General features: G+C 41.3%; 1 protein-coding gene across 1 annotated transcript in view; it reads right to left on the bottom strand.

Annotated features, from left to right (window-relative positions):
• Positions 1-2,141: 2,141 nt before the first annotated feature.
• PDPK1 (3-phosphoinositide dependent protein kinase 1) overlaps positions 2,142-21,652 on the bottom strand; it is a 102,052-nt gene continuing 82,541 nt past the window's right edge. Inside the window, exons 12-14 of the mRNA XM_077449102.1 lie at positions 20,587-20,644; positions 10,907-11,059; positions 2,142-8,719 (exon numbers count right to left, since the gene is read on the bottom strand). Coding sequence (XP_077305228.1) covers positions 8,606-8,719; positions 10,907-11,059; positions 20,587-20,644 — 325 coding nt within the window. The 3' untranslated portion in view covers positions 2,142-8,605. The remainder of the gene's footprint in view (positions 8,720-10,906; positions 11,060-20,586; positions 20,645-21,652) is intronic.

A 21,652-nucleotide genomic window follows, 5' to 3' on the forward strand; every position in this document is an offset into this window, starting at 1 on the left:
CTGTGGAAGCTGGAAATCACTGTAGTAGCCACCACTACTACAGTTATCGTAGCTAGCTTCCAGGTCCCATGCCGAGTAGCTGCCCTGTTGCTTAGCCCCTTCCTGCAAACCAGCCCTCTAAGGCCGCGTACACACGCGGGGACTGTTCGCCCAACTTTGTCCGCTGAACAGTGTTTCGGCGGACAGTCCGCCCGTGTGTGGGCTTTCAGCGGACAGTTTCAGCGAACAGTCTGCTGAACAAAGTTTTTCGGAAATTCCGAAAAACTGTCCGCTGAAACTTGGTTTCAGCGAACAGTCCCCTCGTGTGTAGGCTTGTTCGTCAAACTAAGTTCCGCGCATGCTCAGAAAGGATTTACACGCCGAAAGTTGTAATGCAGTGTATAGGACGTCGTATTTTCCGTCCCGTCGTACGTGCCGTTCACGTCATCGCGCACGGTTTCAGCAAACTGTTCGTTCGTCGTGTGTGGGCAAGTCCGTCCATGCTAATTTTGAGCGGACTGTTTGCTGAAACTGTTTGACGGACAAAGTTGAGCGAACAGTCCCCGTGTGTGTACGCGGCCTAAGAGTTCCAAAAGTCAGAAGGCGGAGGCAGGCATTTGGGTCATGTGACTACTGTGCTTGCGGTCACACGATCAGAAAACTCCCGATAAAGTATTCATCGGGAGCTTACTGATCTCCGTGGTGGACTACCATGCTGGGAGGGTGCTCTCAGCAAGGTAAGTTTTAAACACAAGGCTGCATTTACGTGGCCACTTGGCATCCAGGTCCACCCACTGAGAGGCAGCATATATGTGTACAGCCAGCACCAAGGGGTTTGTGAACACAGGAGGTCACTCGGCCAGCATGGGTACAATTCAGAGAATACTTTGCATTCTCTCAGTGAACATAAAGCATTCTCTGATTGAACAAGGTGGAGACACGGCAAAGCAAGGTCATAATTTTTCCAAGGTTTTAGTGGGTGGCTTTTTGGTTCATTTTAGCCCACCTCAATGTGGTATCTCTGGTTATAGTTTCTCATATTTGATTTAAAATGTATTTAAAACCCCAAAAAAACTAAATGTATTGCAGTTTACCAGGCTTTAGATGTGGTGGCTGTATTTTTTTTCAAGCATAGAACATTTTTTAATAAGTATTAGGCTGGATTCGCACAGCAGGAGATTGTGACCGGCTCTCTACAGAGATATATCTCCACAGTGGCTCTGGTGAGTCCTGTGCGTCTTTTGGCCCGAAATTTTAGCCAAAAATTCAGACCTGAAATGGTGAACAGAGCCGCTCTGGACTCCCACTGTGAGCCACTGCGTGCTTATATGTGAGCCCAGCCTAAATCTTGCCAAAATGCAGTATTTCTTGCTATTTCATGTGAGCCAAAAAGACAGAAAAACAATATTCTTTTTCTTTTGTAAACTACAAATGCAATCAGCTACCATGTAATGAAAAAGAAGAGGCAGACATGTTAGAAGTCCAACCTGGGTTGCCATTATGGCTGCCAGCAAACACACAGCGGAGAAGTGAGCGTAGCCATGAAGGGACTGGACGTGTGTTATTCAAAGGCTCCCCAGGTGAAGGTACACAAAAAAAAAGCCTGGAAAAAAAAAAAAAAAGTTCCCACATTTGATAACTGGAAAGCATTAAATTAAATGTTTATTTTCGGGTGTAGATACACTTTAGTCCCGGTTCACTGATGCAGTAAGGAATTTGCAGGGATTCCTGTGCGTTTCCCACACTGTATCACAATCAAACTCTGTTTATGTGAACTGCTGCAGGTGTCAATGTTAAGTTAACAACCAAAAAAAAAAAAATCAGTTTGCAAAACGCAGTGTGATTGGCTGAATTGAATCCCATGGCTGTGAACACCCATATGATCCGATTCCATTGTGGCAAAAAAAAAAAAAAAAAGGTGCATGCATCATTACCGTGCGGGTGTGGTGCGATTTGAGCCATACAAAATGAATTGGCTCAAATCGCATGGGATTTGAACAGGAATGCGGGGCAATTCCTGTCCAAATCACATGCAGTTCCATGCACCGCACTAGTGTGAACCTAGGTTTAAGCTACACTTTCAAGGGGCAATATTTCATCCACAAACACCAGAAATCAGTTATTATTAAATCCCAACAGCCTTAAATAAACAAACAGACAAGTTGTACACCTATAACCCTACATGCTTTTTATTACAAGACTAAATCGAGCATATGTGAAAAATTCCTCATTCAGTAACTACATCTAGGGGCACAAATATTTGGAAAGAAGAAAAAGAAACAAAAATTCATTAAATTATGAGAAATATGATTAAATCATCGACCAAATAGAAAATTTATATAATAAAGCCAGAAAAAAAGTTGTAAAATATAGTTTACAATAATTATTCACATTCATGGCTGTACATCAATACATACAACAACGTGGCCCGGAACATGAATTCAATTCAAATAATTCATATATTAGAATTTAAATAACACAGACTGAACTAGAGGCCAACATTTAGCCAGCAAATAACCTTATACAAGAATAAAAATACAAAAGTGAATATCCTATCATTGCATTATTTAAGTTTTTTTTTTTTTTTTTTCAGTTTTAAGCTTAGCCTGTACATCACAGTTACAGTCAGCTACAAACCAGGTATAGAGAAGGAAAAATAAGAAAGAAAAATAACATAACATTTATATCCAACTTCCGCCAACCTGAAAAGAAAGCCAACCTACTATCTTCAAGCTTTATTTTTCTTTTTATTCCTGTTACTAAATACAGCAGGTACTAAACTCTGCCACCAGTCAAGGCATTTTAGCAGACACCACGTTATACCTAGAGATTGTGGTCATTGTGAGAGGCTTTATCTACCATTCACCAATGCTCGTTCAACACAGACTTGTTGGCTAGCAGTGTCACCAAATCTATAGTAAATAATTATTTTCATTCAGGTCACTGAGCAAGATGCATGTAAGTTCCATTTAAAGAGGCATACTGCTACTGTTAAGCGACATAGCTTCATGGAGGAAGATGCCTGGCCATCCTGAGTGGTCTTAAGCTGGCCATAGATGGTTTGAATCTTGGTTCGTTAAGCAGGAACTGGCCAATTCGAACCATGTATGGGCAGGCTGAATGTATCCAAATTGATCGATCTATCAACTCGGGTACACCCAGCCTGTCAGATTTGACATGCAATGTTTGCTGGAGGCTGTTATAGCAGCTAGCAATAATCACTGTTCTCCTGGCTGGGATGGCTTCCCCTGCGCAGCGCGACTCGCGCAGTAGGGAACTGGGAAATGAAGCCGAAAGGCTCCACTTCCTGATTCCCATACCCAAGATGGCGGCGGCAGCACCCGAGAGACGATCGAGAGATCGGCTTCGGGTGCCGACATCGCGGGCGCGCTGGACAGGTAAGTGTCACTATTTTAAGTCAGCAGCTGCAGTATTTGTAGCTGCTGGCTTTTAAAAAAAAAAAAAAAAAAAAACGCGGACTCCTGCTTTAAGGAAACCTCAGCCAAGAGAAATATTTCAGCTGCCACGGCCATCATCTAATTCCCAAAACTCTAGTTGCCTGGAAGGCAATTGAAATAAAAGTGCAGTGCTCTAAAATATAGCGGAGAACAAATTAATAGTCATGCCAATCAAGTTGCTTTAATTAATTTTTCTAATTTACTGACTTTGAATAAGACCGGGTGTTATGACTTCAGTATGGCTTTGCTGCATGTTTGTTCTGCGTCATTATACTTAAACCATAGGAAGCCAAGCAACTATTTTTTTCAGATGGAACTCAGCAATGACAGTCTATATAGTTCTCTTCTCTTCTTCTTAGCCAAGCAGAGGCTAGTAACTTCCATTGGATGTAGTCATCACTTTAACTCAGGGCTGGGTGCTAGTTGTATAACTCTTGTTGAAATGGCTCAAGCTGACCATAGAGGTTTTCGAATCTCGGCTTGTTCAGCAGGAACAGGCCAAGATTCAAACTATGTACAGTGCCTTGAAACATAATTCACACCCCTTGAAATTTTTCACATTTTGTCACGTTACAACCAAAAACCAAACTGTGTTTTATTGCGATTTTATGTGATAGACCAACACAAAATGGCACATAATTGTGAAGTAGAAGGAAAATGATGAATGGTTATCCAACTTTTTTACAAATAAATAAATATCTGAAAAGTGTGGCATGCATTCGTATTCAGCCCCCTTTACTCCGATACCCCCAACTAAAATCTAGTGAAACCAATTGCCTTCAGAAGTGACCTAATTGGTAAATCGAGTCCACCTGTGTGTAATCTAATCTCAGTATAAATACAACTGTTCTATGAAGCCCTCAGTGGCTTGTTAGAGAACTTCAGTGAACAAATAGTATTTCCAAGCAGGACACCGGAAGTGACGTTCATACACGAGTGGGCCGCTGGTATCTGTGTATTGTGCGGTTTCATTTTATATGAGGTGAGTAGAATTTTCACTTTTAATACATTTTGGATTATGGAAAATACTACACCATAGCAGGCTCCACGATTTTGTTTTATGAGCATTTTTCAAGTCACCCTCGATATCTATCTTGGAAATAAGAAGTTGGTCTGGACAGGAGAAGTGAAATACAGGAGCCAGCCCTCTGAAGATTTAACGATTTGTGCTGTTCACCTTACAGCTGTAAGGTAATTATTTAGTACACCCACAGGCTCGGTGGACACCAAAGAATCCCTAGTGCTTTTGAACACTATCTGCCACCTATGTGTCATTTTTCACTGGCTTCACTGTTGTTTTGAAGATTTTTTTCACTACATATATAAATTTTCACTTCAGTAGCACTTGGCATTTTAGATCGGGCTATATGCAGTATTGTGGATCACTGACCTTTTTTTATATCAATGTGTCACGCTTGTTTATTTATTTATTTTTATTATTCATGCTGATACCTCCATGTTTGATTATTTATCTTACCATTTTATTTCTTTATGATCACTGTGAATATTGTAGTTATCTAGTAGCACATCAGCACTTTATATAGTATTGTGGTTATTTAGTAGCACAGCAACACTTTATATGGTAGCACTATTCACTTTATATTTGAGTATTCTCCCACTTTTATATTAATTAATTTTATCACATTAATTATTGACATCATCACGCTAGGAGCGCAACACCACTTTAGAATACTTTTAATCTTAGAAGAAAACCTGTTAGAGTCTGCAAAGGACTTAAGACTGGGGCAGAGGTTCACCTTCCAGCAGGACAATGACCCTAAACATACAGTCAGATCTACAATGGAATGGTTTAAATCAAAGTATATTCATGTGTTAGAATGACCCAAAGTCCAGACCTAAATCCAATTGAGAATCTGACAGAACTTGAGTTATTTTTCAAAGAAGAATGGGCAAAATTTTCACTCTCTAGAAGTGAAAAGCTGGTAGAGACATCCCCAAAAAGACTTGCAGCTGTAACTGCAGTGAAAGGTGGTTCTACAAAGTATACAACGCCACACTTTTCACATATTTATTTGTAAAACATTTTGAAAAGCATTTATCATTTTCCTTCCACTTCACAATTATCTGCCACTTTGTGTTGGTCTATCACATAAAATCCCAATAAAATACATTTACGTTTTTGGTTGTAACATGACAAAATGTGGAAAATTTCAAGGGGTGTGAATACTTTTTCAAGGCACTGTATGGGCAGGCAGAATGTACCCAAGCTGAACGGTCGATCAACTTGGGTACAACCAGCCTGTCGGAATTTACATGCGATTATTGCTAGCCACTGTTATAGACGCTAGCAATAATCACTGTGTTCTCCTACTGGGAGAACACAATGGCTACGTGGGAGGGATTCCCCCATCAACACAATGTTGATGGGGAACTCACGCATTTTTCTTTTCTGCAATATCGCTCTGTCTATGGCCAGCCTTAGCCTACTAATTAGATAAAAAATTTATTTTTGTGGAGGTTAATAGCCTAGACTGAGCAAGATAACAGATTTCTTTAAGAGGCTCAGGTGTTAGGCCTAGAAAGCATTTTTATGCCAAAATGGATCTTATTGGCACAAGGCAGAAGATTAATTGTCAAAATTCCTCCTCGCAGCAGACTAAAGTGAATTTGTTGCCTACACACAGTGAAGTGAAATGGAACTCCACATTCAGAAAAGAAAATGTAGAAATCCTAGCCTGTTAGTGAAGCTGAGGGTCAAGTACCTGTCCGCTCATCAGTGAAGAATATGCTGCATGCCATGATGCTTAGGATTTGATTAATCTGTCTAAAGATAAATTGCCTTCTACTGCAGCAATTCAAGTCTTTTCAGCTCAAGAAAGGGAATAGGTGTTTTGTCATAGGGATGTAACAAGCTGCACTGTCCAGTTGGGTTAAGGTGAATTTAGAAAAACAGTTTGTTCTGTACACACAAAGCCTTAACGTGTGTAAAAAACACCAATGACAAAGAAAGATAAGAAAATGAAGAATGTACAGTAAACATGTTAGAGGAAGAAAATGCCACAAAGGTGAACATTTTCTTCAATTTGATGTAACAGGGATTCAGTAAGTGGTGTAAGCTGGTTTAAAACTTCGTCGCCAGACATCACTAGCAGGTTAAAAGGGGATCTTCCATATATATATCATTTTTTTTTTTTTTTTTACTGAATGTAGGAAATCACTTGAGGCATTTCAGGCCTGACACATGACATGTTTGAAAATGAATCTGTATTTTCCCCTCCTTCCAACCAATCCTTCTCCTTTTTCTGTAGATAGGACAGTCTGGAAATAGCAGTTGGTTGATTGCAAAGGGGAAGAACTGCCAGTTCTATTGGACCTTTCATAAACTGATTCACCAAAAGTTATCTCTCCACAAGTATCAATCAGGAACTGTATTATGAATTTCCTTGTGAGCAGTTGCCAGTTCCCAATAAACCTTTTAAATGTAAAAAAAAGTACTGGCTTGACCTGCAATTTAAAAGCCCCCACTGTGTGCATGCAACAGGTGCTTTTTAGGTTCCCTATATAATAAATGACAGATTAGGCCTTTTGCTTTCATACAGAAATGACGAAATGTTTTTGACCACCAAACAGAAGTCTTTCGTGAACTACCAGTTTGGTATATGACGAGTACCATTAATTCTGACCGGTCTGTTAACGCATTTGTGGCCTTTGTATAATTATGGTTTTAAAAAGCAAAAAACAAAAAATGGTTGAAATAGCAGCAGGCAAACACAGCTCTATGCTAAGACAACTTTCTGTGGGCAAATTGAAGTGTAATCCGTGGAACAGTCTTTTCCTTCCCTTTTCACATAAAACTAAGCCTACTAATATCCACAAATTAAAAGGTCAGGCCACCTGAAACTGGTGTAGGCAAAATAAATAGGCTTTTGGCTTGTATCTCCCATAGGTTTGAGCTGCAAGATCTTTGCATCCCAGTTCCTAGCTCTGCCTACCTGTCACTGTCGGTACAAGTGGTCTCACTCTCCCCACTGGAAATTTTTACTTACTTTACTTTTATTTTTACAATAAAGATCACCCTACACAAAGAGTGATATTCTTTCAAAACTTCCAATGGTGACAGGGAGATGTCAATGCAATAAATCTCTATGAGGCATAGGAAATGTGCGTGATCAATGTCCCCAACTTCCACACCTAGAGCTGAAATGTGAGCTTTAGGCATTTGTGTGGACCCTTTCATTCCTTTTTTTTTTGCTAGGCAAATATGGAGGTAAAAATACTTTACTCCATACAAATTATCCTGCAACAATGTTTTTCTTGTGATGGATTTAAAAAGGGTACTATCAGACTGAGGATAAAAATTCAGATAACTTTTTTTACTATTAAATATATATGTATATATATTTATATATATAAAATGTATATAACTCTATAGTCAGTGCTTACATCAACATACTATTTCCTCTGCAGCCCGATTCTTGTTATTTAAACTCTGTGTTGACAGGTGCACCGTTCCTAAACAAACACAACTAGAAGTACCACGCAGAACCGGTGACAATAAGTTTACTAATTGTACAGCTCACCTTACTGAATGCACTATTTAAATAAAAAAACATAAGTAAAGAGCAGAACTGGTGTTCCGTGCACCACTGGGTAGTGGATACCATTACAAGACTGCTATGTTCTATCTTGCAGCATTGTATAGGTTGTAAAGCTTCCTGACCAAAAACTAGTTTCACTGGCAAACCGAAAAAAAACAAAAACCTAAAAATAGGCAAGAGGAAGGTCCCACAGACTACAGTATATGAGTTTGTCAATGTGTGCACAAGTACAACGATCTGTGTTTCTACCGACTGTACGTTAAAGCTGGCATAACAAGGTCTACCCACTAGGTTGCAGAAGATATAGAGCTGGTGTGCACAAAAGCAAAATCACCACAGCAACGATATGCATGTTGTAACTCAACAGAAGCACAGAGAAGAAGCAAGGTAAACCCTGGATTCCATTAATGTCCATGTTTGTCTTTTCTTGTAATTTTTTTTTTCTTCACTCTATGTAGATTTCTGACGGTATGATTTGTCACGGAGAGATGGTGGTTTGGGTGAGTGGAGAAGGGTTCTCTCTTCTGTTCTGCTATGTAAAGCTCATCTGTTGAATCAGGGAGTCTAGCAGCATGAGGGAAGCTTGCAGGACGTGGAAGAGACGCAATGCTACATGCTGCTGTTTTGGTGATTCTGGTATCTGTGCCGCCACACTTCCTGAATCTTTTTACACCATTTGTGAGCGTTTCCACTGGGGTCCATCAGGTAATATGTTCGGTTAGGCTGCAAGTGAAAACCACAAAAGTAAAAAAAAAAAAAAGTGATAATGCTTACAGATATACGAATACACAAGCATACAATTAAAGCACCTGAGAAATAGAAATGGAGTATTGTTTTAAAATAAAGAACTGTTGAAATCACAAAATTTAACCAGTTAACACTCCATCACTAAAACAATGGTAACAAATCCAAGAAAATTCAACCAGAACAGAGACAAGGAAAAGGAATAACCATAAACTCCCATATTTAAAACTGTACACTATGGATGTGACAGGAGTTAAAGTGGTTGTAAACTCTCCCTCACAACTTTGGCCCATGTAAATCAGCATAAAAACCCCAATGAACACTGCTTGTAGATATCTCCTTACTTGCTTAGTATTGTTGTAATCCTTTTTGTTCTTTAGAATGACGTCACTGAGCATGCCCAGATCTCCCCTGATTTACAGCACACTCTGTGTACTTGTCTATCTATTATCAGGACTTCCTACGGCACAACACTGAAATCCCAGGAGACGGAGAGCTTCCTCCTACACCCCATGTGACATCACATGCAGTGTAAACCAGGGCATGGGGCAGCATTACTGCAGTCTTATCAGCTAAAATGCTAGATAATTGGCACATGTTAATACTATGATATAAAACAAGTCAGCTATGAACAGGGAAGCAGGGTTGCCATATAAATGTTGGATTGAGAAGGAGGCTTGGTTAACAGTACAGGAAGTGCTCAGTGTGAGGGCGGAAATACACTCCACTGTGGACTCAGAAAACAATACTTAAGATGGCGCTGCCTTACCCCTGGAAACAAGTTTTTTAAAGTTTCTTTAAACAGTAAGTAATATGCGATTTGGGCTGGATTACAGTGGCTATAGTTTGATAGTTACTTATTATAATGGACTAAATGAAAAGAAGCATCAGAGTGAGAGAGTTTACTTCCTCTTTAAACCCTAGTATCAGCTGTCAGGATGCAGGGAGTCACTAGACAGGGTAGCAGCTAGCACAGCTGAGAGGACTGAGCCTGCCACCAGACCACAGTAAAGATAAGAGGAGAAAGCCACACTTCTCAAATGCACAACTTAGTGAATTTGTCCTTTAAGGCCTCATGTACACTGCTGCTGGTAAAACTGATGTTTAGGAGTAGTTGGGCATTTTTTTCAGCTGCCCCTGAACTCTCCTCTATGTTATCTTATCAGCACATGTACACGGATTTGTTTATAGTGGTTTCCATGCAGTTGAGGTTAGAAGTATTTTTTGGAAAGCAAAAAAAATGCGCTCAAGACGGATGTTCAGAGGCAATGCCTGTAACAGCTTGGCTGTAACAACATTGCTTAGAACATCTGCATGCTAGATTGTATACAGATCTCCACATAAAACTATTTAATTTAAAGGATAAGTTCATATTCATGGTGTAACATGTTACAAATCCACCAGCCCCCGCACCTCCCCGATGTCACCAGAGGCAGGGAATTGCTTCCCCACGCTCTTTGTCAGAATCTGCAGAGAACGTGCCCGTGCGGGGCTCCGCCCAAGTCACTCATTCACAGAATTCTGTGAATTGAAAACTACAAGAATCGGTAGCCTTTACGTCTGTTGGCTTGTAGTTCTCAATGAACTATCATGCCACTGTGGTAGTTCATTGCTACTACCTGTTAATGTGTAACTGCTTGGCTGTACGATTCTAAATTATAAATTTAATTCACTTTGTTACCCCAACTACTCATGGTGGGACATTCCAACTCTTGCCACTGTCGAGGAATTAAAATTTTAGCTGCGTTTAGTAACTGAGGGACTAATGACCTCATATATAGTTTAGTTGGGAATTTATCCCTGTGGAATAGGCACCCACCACGGGTCCTCTGTTATTTCTATTAGTTATCGCCTTAATTATTTGTCAAACCTGCCCTCAGTATAGTCTTTTTTTTGTTTATAGCACAAAAAATTAACACAAATGTTATTTAGGTACAGCATCACACGCCTTCACAATTGTTAGTAAAAGTAACGCAGTGCTATATTACAAAAAATGGGCTGGTCATGAAGGGGGGTAAATCTTCTGGAGGTAAAGTGGTTAATGCCATTTTAACATTATTTTTGTTGGGGGAAGGGGGCTAGCAAGAAAGGGGACCATTTTCCATGGAAGGTCTGCCTAAATGTTACATGAAAACACTACTGCCATACATTCCAAAATAGACTTACAGTATGAACAAAAAATGTTTTAAAGTTCTTGGCCTCTGGGCGCAGTTCCTGTGACCATGGAATCTCTCCTTTCAGGACCTTGTTTACTGGATCCACATAATATAGGTGTGGGCCCTCCGTAAGAAGCAGCTGACGTCGGCGAGCAAACAGCCCCTGCATATACAAAGAAAATTATTAGTTTTTAGTACATAACATAGGCGAATCTTTCTCCCAGATATCAAAATCAATTTAAGGCAATTTAAAGACCCATTTGGCTTGGGATCACTCTATCATGTAAATTATGAAGTAATATATTCACAAAAAATCTTGAAACATAGATTTCCCCTCTTTCCTAAAACAGTTGTCAGCTTATGTGCACATACATCTGTTCTTCAACTGGGAAAATGTACTTATTGTAATTATCATCTCACCAATTTTTTTATTTCATCCTGACAAGGAAAATACAGTGGATATAAAAATAGGATTTTTATAACAGCTTACCTGTAAAATACTTTTCTTGGAGTACATCATGGGACACAGAGCCTTAAGTAATTACTTAATGGGTTATAGGCCACCTTCATGTGTTGACACTGGTATACCCAATACAGGAAGTTGACTCCCCTATATAACCCCTCCTCCTTCTAGGAGTACCTCAGTTTTTGTAGCACAGAGCCTTAAGTTATTACTTAATGGGATGTCCCACAGCAATGCTACTTGAGGAGAGGGAGACACAACCCATAAGGCACCCCCAGACCTGAGGACTTATACTGTTGCCTGCAGCACACTGCGCCCGGAGACGATATCCTCATTCCTCCTTACATCCACCTGATAAACTTTTGTGAATGTATGTACTGAAGACCAAGTTGCGGCCTTGCAGAACTGAGCCATGGAGGCCTGGTGATGCACTGCCCACCAAAAAGCACTACCTGCTCTGGTAGAGTGCGCCTTGACTTGAAAAGGGGAACTCTTACACCTTAAATCATAAGTTTGAATAATAACTTGCCGAATCCACTTGACAGTGAATTACGATGCTGCCTTTCCTTTCTTAGGACCCTCTGGCAGAATAAATAAGACATCAGTCTTACGAATCTAAACATTTGCCAGATTTTCACTGCTTTCATCACATCAAGACAACGTAGTGACTTTTCTTCCCTGGAACATGGTTTTGGAAAAAAACGATGGCAGGACAATATCTTGGTTCAGATGAAAGCCTGAAACCCCTTTTGGCAAAAAACCTGGACGAGGGCGTAACACCACTCTGTTCTCGCAAATCGTCAAATATGGCTCTTTACAAGAAACAGCAGCCAATTCCAAAACCCTCCTTGCTGAGGATATAGCAACCAAAAATACCAGTTTTCTTGTCAAAAGGACTAAGGAAATATGCTGTATCGGTTCAAATGGCTGCTTTTGTAACAATGACAAAACTAAATTCAAGTCCCAAGGGCTCAAGGGTGATTTAACTGGCGGATTAATCCGCATCACCCCTTGCATAAAACCCCGGACTAAAGAATGCGTAGCAAGCGGTCTTCGAAATGAAATCGATAAGGTTGAAACTTGGCCCTTAATAGTACTCAGGGCCAATTTCATCTCTATGCCTAATTGTAGAAAGGCAAGAATTCTGCCTATGATATATCTCTGAGGGTGCCAACCCTTGGATTCACACCAGGAAACATAAGCCTTCCAAACTCTACAATATATAGCTCCGGAAGCTGGCTTCTTCGAATTAAAGTTGAGATAACTGACCTGGAAAGCCAACGCTTCTTCAGAATGTGGGTTTTAATAGCCAGGCCCTTAAATTTAGCGTTCGCAAAGTAGGATGGAATATCTGCCCCTGTGAGAGCAGGTCCGGCCTTAGTGGGAGTGGCTATGGACCCTCCACTGCCATCTTTACAATTTCTGCGTCCCATCACCTTCTCTGCCATGCTGGTTCTACTAGAATTACCCGCTTTCTTTCCAGCTTGATCCTGCAAAGAAGTCGTGGCAGCAACTGAATAGGGGGGGAATGCATAGATCAGTGAGAACTGATCCCACGGGGTAACCAGCGCATCTGTTACGCATGCGAGTGGATCCCTTGTCCTGGACGCAAAGTTGACTAACTTTATGTTGAACCTGGACATTAGATCTATGTTTGGACACTCTTGGGGACAGCCGCATTGGCAAGTCCAAAGCTTGGATCGTTTTGTTCCAAGCAGACAGGACACTGTTTTGCAACAGTCTCGAATGGAACTGGGCATAGGGAACTTCTTAAAATTAAGCTTTCCTAACAATCTTTCCTAACAACCTCATGCAAAGGCGAATTAAGGGATTTCTTTTCTTTTACAAAGTATTTTATTTGCGGAACAGGTAAATTAAACAGGTTACAGTAACAGAAACAGTAGGTTGGTTACAATATATGTAGCATGCAGGAAAAAATAAAAAATATATATATAAAATAAAATAAAAAGGTAAATCCCCCAGCAAGGAGGTACAGTTAGGATGTAGGAAACATCACAATAGCAATGTAAGGTTAGTTGAAGTCCTTCTAGTGGAGCAGTCTATGTTCCAGCTTACAGTTTATGGTCATTTACAACCAAGGCAGATCCTATAAATGAGTAAGGTAGGAAACGGTGCAGTCTATGCGGAGAGAGGCTGCCTATACATGCAAAATAATATACTGTAATGGTGGTATGGAACCATTGTAACCATTTTGTGTGAAGGTAATAATTATAGTATGACCAAAACGGAGGAGTAAAAGAAGAAATAAAAAGGGTAAAAGCAAGAAGAGTAGAGAAGAAAAGAAAAGAAGAGAGGAGAGAGGAGTCCAACGGGGGGTGCAACAGGGAGCCTTTAAATTGAGAGGAGTCTATTGTCGAACCTGGAAGGTTGGGAGTATGTTATCCACAGCTGCCATACCCTGAGAAATTTGTTATGAGTGTCTGAAGCAATGGCTGTTAATTTCTCATTGATCATGATGTCGTTCATACGGTGTTTGACTGCTTCTAAACTAAGCACGGGGGACTTCCAGGCTCTAGCGATAGTCAGCTTAGTGGCAGTGAAAAGGTGTTGGGCCAATAAACACTCAGGGTGAAACAGTTCTGGGATCGGTTTACAACGAAGAGCTTCACAGGGGTCTCTTTTGAGACCAATATGGAGTATATTATGGAGGAGAGTGTAGACCCTGACCCATAACCTGCAGACCCTAGGACACGTCCACCAAATGTGGGCCATTGTTCTATCTTGTATGCAGCCCCAATAGCATAGGGAAGAATAAGATGGGATGAAACGGGCCAACCTAGCGGGTGTGTAGTACCATCTATAGAAAACTTTGTAGGCGTTTTCCAATATAAGGACATTCCTGGAACTTTTAGTTAGGTTTATTGTCATAACTTGCCAATCCTCTGGGTCTATTTGCCTTCCTAAATCCTTCTCCCATTGTAGATGATACGATCGTACTGGGGGTTTCCTGTAGGCAATAATTGAAGAGTAAATCAGTGAGATTATCCCTGGAGAATGGGGCCGTGCCCTACATATGCTCTCAAAATGGTCAAGGTATATGGGGTAGGTTGGGATTTTATTAATTGATGGAGAAAGTGCCTAATTTTAAGTAGCTGTAATGTTCTCGCAGGGGAATATCATGGGAAGATCTAAGAGATTCAAAAGTCAATATTCTTGTGGGGGTAAACAGAGAATGAACATCCATGAATCCATTCTTAATCCACCAGGAGAATTGCTTTGGATTGTCAGACCTGGGAGGAAATAGCGGGTAATGTGTAAGCCTAAGTAAAGGTAAACGAGGGGATATTAAACCTGCCGAGAATTTTATGGAGTGCCACAGGAGGAGAGAGTGAGTCAAACATGGTCCGAGCCTAGTTGGACAATGTGCAGGAGGGAGCCAGGGTAGTGATGACAGAGGGATGGGGTGAGAATCCACCAGGTCTATGGTGGCCCATAAGGGTAGTTGGTATGTATCATGAAGATAAGCTAATGGGGCTATAGTCGCTGCGGTGTAATATGCCTGTAAATTGGGAACTGAAAATCCTCCATTAATCCTCCGGGCGCATAAGACCCTTTTGTTAATTTGGGGACGACCTGAGCCCCATATAAAATTTCAAAAGTTTATTTTGATGGATACGCAATATATGTGGGGGGATTGAGATTGGCAGTACCCTGAAGAAATATAATATTTTCGGGAGGTAAGACATACGCACCGCAGCAATTCTGCCCAATCAGGATATTGGAAGGTGAGCCCAGGAGGAGAGCATATCTGTCAGTTTCCTGAGAAGAGGGGGGAAATTTGCCTGATATAGCCCCTGAAGGATTTCTTTTCAACCTGACCATCTGCACCAGCTCTCGTCTGGAGTTGATCTTTACCGGAGGCAAGAACACACTTTCCTGGGCTATGTCTATTATCAGGCCCAAATAATCCAGCCTTCTTAGTGACTTTAAGGATGACTTCTTTAGGTTGAGACTCCAACCCAGACTTTCCAGGTAACTGCTTGTAATGCATACACTTTGCTCCAAGCGAGCCACTGACTGGTCTATTAACAATAGATCATATAAGTATGCCAAGACTGTTATGCCCTGTGTCCTTAAAGCGGAGGTCCACCCTAAAATGGACCTTCCGCTCATCGGAATCCTCCCCCCCTCCGGCGCCACAATTGGCACCTTTCAGGGGGGAGGGGGGTGCAGTTACCTGGATAATCCAGGTAAATGCACCCACTTCCGGGATAGCTCTCTGCGGAAAGGGGCGTAGATTACGCCCCTTTCCGCAAGTGCCCGCCCCTTTCCGCAAGTGCCCCGCTGCCTGCTGGGAAAACACACAGATCCCAGAGGCAGCGGGGACCGTCCTTATTGCGCAGCGCGGCTCGCGCATGCGCAGTAGGGAACCGGGAAATGAAGCCGAAAGGCTCCATTTCCTGATTCCCATACCCAAGATGGCGGCGGCAGCACCCGAGAAACGATCTACAGATCGGCTTCGGGTGCCGACATCGCGGGCGCGCTGGACAGGTAAGTGTCACTATTTTAAAAGTCAGCAGCTGCAGTATTTGTAGCTGCTGGCTTTTAAAAAAAATAAAAAAAAATAAAAAAAAAACGCGGAATCCCGGCGGACTCCCGCTTTAACCTGGCTAGAAGTGGGGCCAGTACTTTTGTGAACACCCGGGGTGAGGTAGCTAGCCCGAAGGGCAAGGCTACAAACTGAAAGTGCTGTTGTTCTACTTCGAAGGATGGAAACTACTGACTTGTCAAACTCCATGCAAAAGGAACGGATCTTCAGTAACCGATTTAGAGTCCTTAGATCTAGAATGGATCTGACATCCCCATTTGGCTTTGGTACCGTAGTTGAGTAAAACCCCAGACCTTGCTCTTCTGTGGGGATCTGTATGATCACCCCCTGAGCCAATAACTGGTCTAATGCTTGAAACAGGAATTGCCTTTTCCCTGGATCCTTGGGAACATTTGATCTCAGAAAACGAGACAGTGGAAACTCCCAGAATTCTAGTTTGTACCCTAAAGACACCGTGGAGAGAATCCATCTGTCCTGAATTTCCCTTTGCCAGACTTCTGAGTATTTCAGAATTCTTCGCCCCACTCTGGTGAGGGGGGGGTGGGACGCCTCTTCATGATGAGGCTTTGGTATTCTGCTTTGCAGATCTGCGGCCCCAGGTCTTCTTTTGTGCCTGGGTCTGACCCAGAGGTCTATCTCTGGAGTCTCACGACAGAGGCTGTCGCCCCTGCCTAGAGGTGGATGACTCGGCTCAGGAGAAAAGTCCGTTTAAATGAAGGACGTTTATACTTTCTTTTGACTGGCAAAAGAGTACTCTTTCCACTAGAAATCGTCTGGATGTATTTATCCAAATCATCGCTCCCTATGAAATTTGGCAATTTTTTAACCAAAGGGTTCTACACATGTGTATTAGCACAAGCGCAAGTCGGGATGCCTGGTGAATAGAATCTTTCATAGCGTCTATAGCAAAACATAAAGCTTTTGGTAGTTCGGTCAACTCACGGACCTGTCGCGTAAAGACTTCTTTAAGAGCATCTGTAAACTGGTCCTTTAAGGAGTTGACAGATACCTATTGCGGCGACTGCAGGTTGAGTAACATACCCTGCCAAGGAAAAAGAGGATTTTAACAGGAATTCCAACTTTTTATCTGTTTGATCTTTAAGCATTTGTGCATTGTCTACTGGACAAGTCAAACTCTTATTCACACTGAAAATTGCAGCATCAACTGGAACTTTCCATCTTTTGGTGAATGTTTCCTCCACGGGGTAGAGAACTGAGAATCTCTTTGGAGGGAGAAAATGCTTATCCAGATGATCTCATTCAGCATAAATAAGCTTCTCTAGTAATGTATGGATAGGAAACGCATGCATAGGTTGTGAAGGTTTCAAAGAACCCAAGGAAGAAACCGGACTTTCAGCTGACTCTGTTAAGGGTAGCATGAAAGTAGAGCGACCCATCTCCGTAAGGGTTTGTACCTCAGATTGTGAAGCTGAATCATCAACTGTTTCCTCCACAGAGGAATAATCGGCTTGCTTCTTTTCTCGATCGCCTGAGGGTAATACCTCATCCTGGCCCCACTCGTTCATTCCTTTATAAAGGGTTTGGAGTGGGAGAGAGGGATCTAGCATGTTTCCTATCCCCTTGGATGGAGGATGCGATTAAAGCCACTAATCTTCCTTCTAAGCCCTGCAAGGCAGAGGAAAATGCATCTTCAGTCCTGTATACAGGGGCTGAAGTGTGAGAAGCAGTTGCACCACCAACAGGTTCCAATGACTCACCCTGGCTTGCCATGTCTGGTATCTTCAGAGAGGATGACAATGTGGAGGCATGACTGGAGTTTGCAGTGCCTGGGGCCGGAATTTTTGGTACCTTTAGCGGTAGTTCTGGAAGTTATAGTGCAATGCACGAAACCAGAGGCAATTAGGAAAATCACTTGTTGAGCAATAGTTTAGAAAAAACAATGCTACCATGAAGATCAGCTTTGGTGCTGAATAACAATTGTGTTTCCTGTACTGGAAATGCCTTATACACTCCTCACGTGACCCAGTGCTCCTGTGTCCTCTAGTGAGTCAGACTTCTTCTGCAGGGATTACGCTTATGTCGCATACACACGATCGTAATTATGGTCGGAAAAAGGTCTGATGGTTTTCCCAACAGAATTCCGCTCAAGCTGTCTTGCCTAAACACGGTCACACCAAATTCTGACCGCCAAGAACGCGGCAACATACAACGGGACTAGAAAAAGGAAGTTCGATGGCCAGTAGCCAATAGCTTCCGTCTTGTAGTTGGATCTGAGCATGTGTGAGTTTTTGTGCTTTAGAAGTGCATGCACACGATCGCCGAGGGGGGGGGGGGGGGGAGGTTGGGAGGCATTGGGTAGTTTTATCAGCCAAATATTATGCTGTCAGGATATTATATGTAACCTGTTTGTAAAGGCCTTTTTATACATAAAAAAAAATAATAAATAAAAATACTGCTGACTACTGGGACCACACATGCTTTTTACAGCCAGGACACAGAGCTGCAGGGAAGCAACATACCAAGGTAAGTTTAATATACTCCCTCTAAGCGGAGATTTTTAAGGGATACTAGTGTTAATATATATGGAAGAAAAGCATAGGTGGACCTTTCAGTTTCTAGGCTTCTTCCCTTACCTTATTCTCGCTGCAGAATACTGCTGAAAGCAGATAGGTCCAAACTTCACCCATCACAGCGGGCAGCGTAGCTAAACCTTTAAAGATCGGGTTCCTATAATAGGGGTTCCACTCCTTTGGACCTGTATAGCACCCCTCAGGACAACTTTAGGTAAAGTAGCAAGACCAAAAAGAGTCCTGGTCCCTAGGTTCCAGCTCTCAAAGAAAAGCGTTACAGGAAAAACATCACTCTATGTGAGGCCAGGGTGCCATCCTGTGGCCGCAATGGCGTCGATGGATCCGGTTGTGGAGGTTTTTTAAATCCAGCATGGATCCCTCCTGGAGCTCCTCAGAGCACATCTTCACTCCTGACCAACACCTTAGACACTGGCGAAAAAAACGGAGTTACTCCTGGAAGGAGGAGGGGTTATATAGGGGAGTCAACTTCCTGTATTGGGTATACCAGTGTCAACACATGAAGGTGGCCCATAACCCATTAAGTAATTACTTAAGGCTCTGTGTCCCATGATGTATGATAAAAAAAAAAGTCTACAGACCCCTGTTAAAAGTTCAGGTTTCTGTGATGTAAAAAAATGAGACAAAGATAAATAATTTCAGAACTTTTTCCACCTTTAATGTGACCTGTAAACTGAACTCTTTTAGGTGGAGGGAAGTAAAAATAAAAAATAAAATATGGCTGCATAAGCGTGCACACCCTTCAACCAATACTTTGTTGAAGCATCTTTTCATTTTATTACAGCACGCAGTCGTTTTCGGTAAATGTCTATCAGCATTGCACATCTTGACTTGCCAATATTTGCCAGCTCTTCTTTGCAAATGCTCTCCAAATCTGTCAGATTATGAGGGCATCTCCTGTGCACAGCCCTCCTCAGATCACCCCACAGATTTTCAATTGGATTCAGGTCTGGACTCTGGCTGGGTCATTCCAAAACTTTAATCTTCTAGTGAAGCCATTCCATTGTTGATTTGGATGCATGCTTTGGGTCATTGTCATGTTGAAGTTCCTCTTCATGTTTAGCTTTCTTGGAGAAGCCTGAAGGTTTTGTGCTAATATTGACTTGTATTTGGAACTGTTCATAATTCCCTCCACTTTGACTAAGGCCCCGCTCCAGCTGAAGGATAAAATGCCCCAAAGCATGATGCTGCCACCGCCATGCTTCACTGTGGGTATGGTGTTCTTTTGTAGATGTGCAGTGTTTTTGCAACAAACATGTTTTGGAATTATGGCTAAAAAGTTAAACCTTGGTTTCAATAGACCATAACACATTCTCCCACAGGCTTTTGCAAAATTTAGCCAGGCTTGGATGTTTTTCTTCATAAGAAAAGGCCATCATCTTGCCAATCTACCCCATAGCCCAGACATATGAAGAATACGGGACAGTACTTGCAATATATTCCTACAGCTCCTTTAATGTAGGTTTCTTGGCAGCCTCCCTGACCAGTTTTCTTCTTTTCATCAATTTTGGAGGGACGTCCAGTTCTTGTTAATGTCCCTGTTGTGCCATATTTTCTCCACTTGATGGTGACTGTCTTCATTGTGTTCCATGGTATATCTAATGCTTTAAATTATTTTGTACCCTTTTTCTGACTGATACCTTTTAACAACGAGAACCCTCTGATGCTTTGGAAGCTCTCTGCGGACCATTGCTTTTGCTGTAGGATGCAACGAAAAGTCAAGAAAGACCTACTAGAACAGTTGAACTTTATTTGGGGTTAATCAGAGGCACTTTAAATAATGGCAGGTGTGTACTGACTCCTATTTAACATGAGTTTGAATGCGATTGCTTAATTCTGAACACATCCCCAGTTATAAGAGGATGTGTACACTTATGCAACCATATCCTTTTTTTCTTCCCCCATAAAAGATTTCAGTTTGTCTTTCAATTGAGTTGTACAGTTTATAGGTCACATTAAAAGATGGAAAAAGTTATGAAATTATTTATCTTTGTCTCATTTTTTTTACATCACAGAAAGCTGACATTTTAACAGGGGTGTGTAGACTTTTTATATCCACTGTAAATGTACAAAACTATAGATTCCATGAGTAATAAACTAATGCTTACCTTTCGTTTATCTACTGGACCCATTTTTAGGATTAAATTATTTTCTACAAACTGGTGCCTGTGGAAGAAAAAGGAAAAAAACAAACAAAAATTAGTAAAACCAAGCAAAAACTGACATGCTTAAGCAAATGTAGTACTTGCCTTGCACAGGATAACAGATGATTCCTTACATAACTCTTCATGCAACAAACAATACACTGATAAGCAGTAAGGACCTGTTCACATCTGAACATTATAGGTGCACTGGAAAAATCACTGCTTGCTGCATTTTTGCAGGGAGTGTGCCAAACCTAATACATTGTATAATATAGCTAGGGCAGTACAAAGGATCTGAACATTTACAACTAACATTGACTCTCAGGAGGTACAATGCACAAATATTATGAGTAGCAAAAGTAACTTCAACTGGGTATAACAATAGTTATGAACTCAACAGTTTTTTGGCATAGGTAAGGAGTAAAAAAAAAAAAAAAGGTAGTAATGTTAAAAAGGATGTATAAACTAAGTTTTTCAGTTTTTGGTAGGGTCTGTATTAGGAAGGGTATTTATTATGGGATCAGAGGGGAAAGGAAAAAGGGTGAGCAGGGTCTGTAGGTTTGGCATGGTGACCCTGTAAACCCTTATATTGTATTTGCATACATTTCTTAAATAAATAAATGTCAAGTGCAAGTACAAATAACCCCCAGAAACCTACTTTTCTTTTACGTAGATTTAGTTTGGACACTTTTTAGTTACATAAGTAGCCACTACATGCCTGCATTTAAAGTCATAGTCCACAATTTAAAAAACAAACAAAAAAAACTTAATAAAAAAGAAAAAAATGTGCACTTATCAATTTTGTGCATTAAGTCTATAGAGCATTGCAACTGCAATCACAGGTGAAATTTATAAGTTCCTTCAGATTCTTCCCTCAGGCCCAGGTCTATAAGGAAGTAGGAAGGAGCCCATCTTTATAAAGCTGGAGGAAGTAAACAATGAACTATAAGTGCAGTGACTTCCTGTGAGTATAACACAAAACATGGTGACAAAAAGGTGGACTTTGCTCTTATGCAATCTTTATAATTTA

This window comes from Lithobates pipiens, unplaced genomic scaffold, assembly GCF_037356315.1.
Source record: "Lithobates pipiens isolate NorthernLeopardFrog02 unplaced genomic scaffold, aLitPip1_a1.2 Scaffold_22, whole genome shotgun sequence".
In the NCBI taxonomy this organism is placed as follows: Eukaryota; Metazoa; Chordata; class Amphibia; order Anura; family Ranidae; genus Lithobates; species Lithobates pipiens.